This window comes from Sinocyclocheilus grahami, unplaced genomic scaffold (assembly GCF_001515645.1).
Source record: "Sinocyclocheilus grahami isolate Dianchi unplaced genomic scaffold, SAMN03320097.WGS_v1.1 scaffold86.1, whole genome shotgun sequence".
In the NCBI taxonomy this organism is placed as follows: domain Eukaryota; kingdom Metazoa; phylum Chordata; class Actinopteri; order Cypriniformes; family Cyprinidae; genus Sinocyclocheilus; species Sinocyclocheilus grahami.
In genome coordinates, this window is record NW_015505265.1 from 961,244 (window position 1) to 964,252 (window position 3,009).

General features: G+C 35.6%; 1 protein-coding gene across 1 annotated transcript in view; it reads left to right on the plus strand.

Moving 5' to 3' along the window:
- Window positions 1–628: 628 nt before the first annotated feature.
- The window catches only part of cfap99 (cilia and flagella associated protein 99), an 8,140-nt gene continuing 5,759 nt past the window's right edge, over window positions 629–3,009 (plus strand). The window contains exons 1-4 of the mRNA XM_016274369.1: window positions 629–736; window positions 1,391–1,535; window positions 1,906–2,000; window positions 2,207–2,319. Of these exons, the coding sequence (XP_016129855.1) occupies window positions 629–736; window positions 1,391–1,535; window positions 1,906–2,000; window positions 2,207–2,319 (461 nt within the window). The remainder of the gene's footprint in view (window positions 737–1,390; window positions 1,536–1,905; window positions 2,001–2,206; window positions 2,320–3,009) is intronic.

The window sequence follows — 3,009 nt, forward strand, 5'->3', positions numbered from 1 at the left end:
TAGCGCTCGCTCAGTGTGACTACGGAAGTCGCGCTGCTTGCCTGAGTACACTGAGGTTGCCAAACACTCCGCGTTTTATTTATTTCTAAATGATTTTGCGGCCTATATTTGTTTTTATAAATTCTTTTTGTTTACATAAATAAACACATAATGGGAAAAAATAATACTTCCATCATTCACATCATTCGTTTTATTATTTTCTACACGTCTACACATTTATTTAACTTTCCTTTTTTTTTTGTAAAGCGCTTCACGTTGCTGAAATGCTATCTAAATCGATTTTATTATCATTAATATAGATTTTTTTCACTAAATGTTTAATTTTTGGACAAAAGAGAACAGTAATAGGCTACTGAGGTTTCCTCGCAGGAAAAGTCGGACCGCCTCGCTGTTGCCAGGCAACAACAAAACACTGTAGCTGCTGCCGGGTGGATGTTTTTCATAGGACAGTATCTTATATGAAAACCTGTTCAAGACCAAATTCAAGAACTCTTTTTTTTTTAACACACTGTTCATTTTTATTAGAATGCTCAGAATCAGAAAAGCTAAGTAAAAAAATATCCGCATTATCGGACCGCTATCTATTGATCCGAAAGTATATTTAATTTGGCTGAGAAATCCAGTGAGGATGAACTACAAAGAACTTGTCAACGAGGTCACAAGGCTCCTGGACGAGTTTCAAGAGGACAAACAATGCATTGACAGTTTTGCAGAGGATACTGCCAAGGATCTTAAGGTATTCTTATCTAACACAGGCCTATTCTCCTCCATAATGCACACTGTCCATAATGGTCGCAATGCATTATTAAGTTATTAATTGCTGTATTTTTTTTAACTTTCTAAAATTACTTTAAAATTACTTTTCCCTTGCAAAAGTAAAGTAAGGGATTACTCTTAATTTTATGTCATTTAATTGCAGTTACTTCTGATGTAATTGCATTAAATACTGTATAGACAATAGAACAATAGTGGATTTAACATCAATGAATGTTATGTTTTTAATGTACCGTCAGTTTAAGATTAATTTATGCAATTTTATTTGTATTATTTATTTGAGAGCAGTTTCATGCCTATCCTTGTATTGTTGAACTGGTTGGGGTTTATATGGGAATTAGAAAGTGATTGACTAAGTAATGCAATAGAGAGCGTAGAACAGTAATAGTTAGTACACTCTAAAAAAAATGCTGGGTTAAATACAACCCAGTGCTGGGTAAAATAGCGACAGACCCAGCAATTGGGTTGTTTTGACCCAGCATTTTTTAGAGTGTAATTAGTACATGAAGATGTAATTAGTAGCTAGTAATGAATTACTTTTTTAGAGTAACTTACACAACACTGTTCTTCACTAGAGACAAATATTAATCATAATCTCATGTCTTCTGTCTTTTAGAATTTCTCCTCTTCTGACCAGAAGTTTATTATTGATACGTTGTATGGATGTATCATGCACAAAAAGCTTTTGGATGTTGTGGTCAACATCTTTTACAATCACCATGGGAAAAAATTATTCAGAGTGGATCGAAACCTGTTCATTGGTAAATATATTTTGTTAATGTATTACAAATAATATTTTTTCCCCTCAAATATACTATAACCCAACTATGCACTCTAAAAAATGCTGGGTTAAATACAACCCAGCACTGGGTAAAACAGGGACAAACCCAGCAATTGGGTTGTTTTGACCCAGCGGTTTGGTTAAATGTTTAACGCAACCTTCTGGGTAGTAACCCAACCGCTGGGTCAAAACAGCCCAATTGCTGGGTTTGTCCCTGTTTTACCCAGCACTGGGTTGTATTTAACCCAGCATTTTTTAGAGTGTGGTTTCTTTTTGCTATGAAGTTAAATTAGACTTAGGCATTAAGTAAGGTAACAGATCTAATTTTGTCTTGTGTTTGGTTTTCTCAGTTGTCTGTTATCTCGCCATGTTCTGTCTTGATGATCTTGGCCTGGAGCATTTCAGTAGAATTATCAAGTCTCTAGACATCTCAAAAATGCACAAAGTAAGCAAAACACATGTACTATACACAAATCCTTTATGTGCACTGTTTTATGGACATGTTTATTATTATGGACCGTCAAATAATATTAATCTAGAAAAACAGAATGAAAATGTAATTTACAGTGAACTTGAATAGTAACTGAGTATAAAGTACTGATATTTCAGCATTGTACTGTACATTTACTCATTCTTTGTTTTCTGTCTCAGTTCCTGAGTTTTTTCTTTAATATCAGCAACCTCACAACACACATCCAGAGCGAATGGAGTCACATCTATGATGCTGTTGTTGTAGATAATAACTGGATCACCCCTTTGCTGAGGTAAAATAATAATAATAAACATGTTTATTAGTGCAGTATGTCACATTATTTGACAGTGTGATGCACAATGATACCTTTAGCTGATGTGACCTTAAAAGCTGGTGTTGCATTAAATCACACTATGAAAAAAATAAATACATACAGTGGGGCAAATAAGTATTTGATACACTGCCGATTTTTCAAGTTTTCCCACTTACAAAGAATGGAGAGATCTGTAATTTTCATCGTAGGTACACCTCAACTGTGAGAGACCGAATCTAAAAAAAAAATCCAGAAAATCACATTGTATGATTTTTAAATAATTAATTTCCATTTTATTGCATGAAATAAGTATTTGATACAATAGAAAAATAGACCTTAATATTTGGTACAGAAACCTTTGTTTACAATTACAGAGGTCAGACGTTTCCTGTAGTTCTTGACCAGGTTTGCACACACTGCAGCAGGGATTTTGGCCCACTCCTCCATACAGGTGTTCTCCAGATCTTTCAGGTTTTGGGGCTGTCGCTGGGCAACATGGAGTTTCAGCTCCATCCATAGATTTTCTATTGGGTTCAGGTCTGCAGACTGGCTTGGCCACTCCAGGACCTTGAAATGCTTCTTACGGAGCCGCTCCTTAGTTGCCCTGGCTGTGTGTTTGGGGTCATTGCCCTGCTGGAAGACCCAGCCACGACCCATCTTCAATGCTCT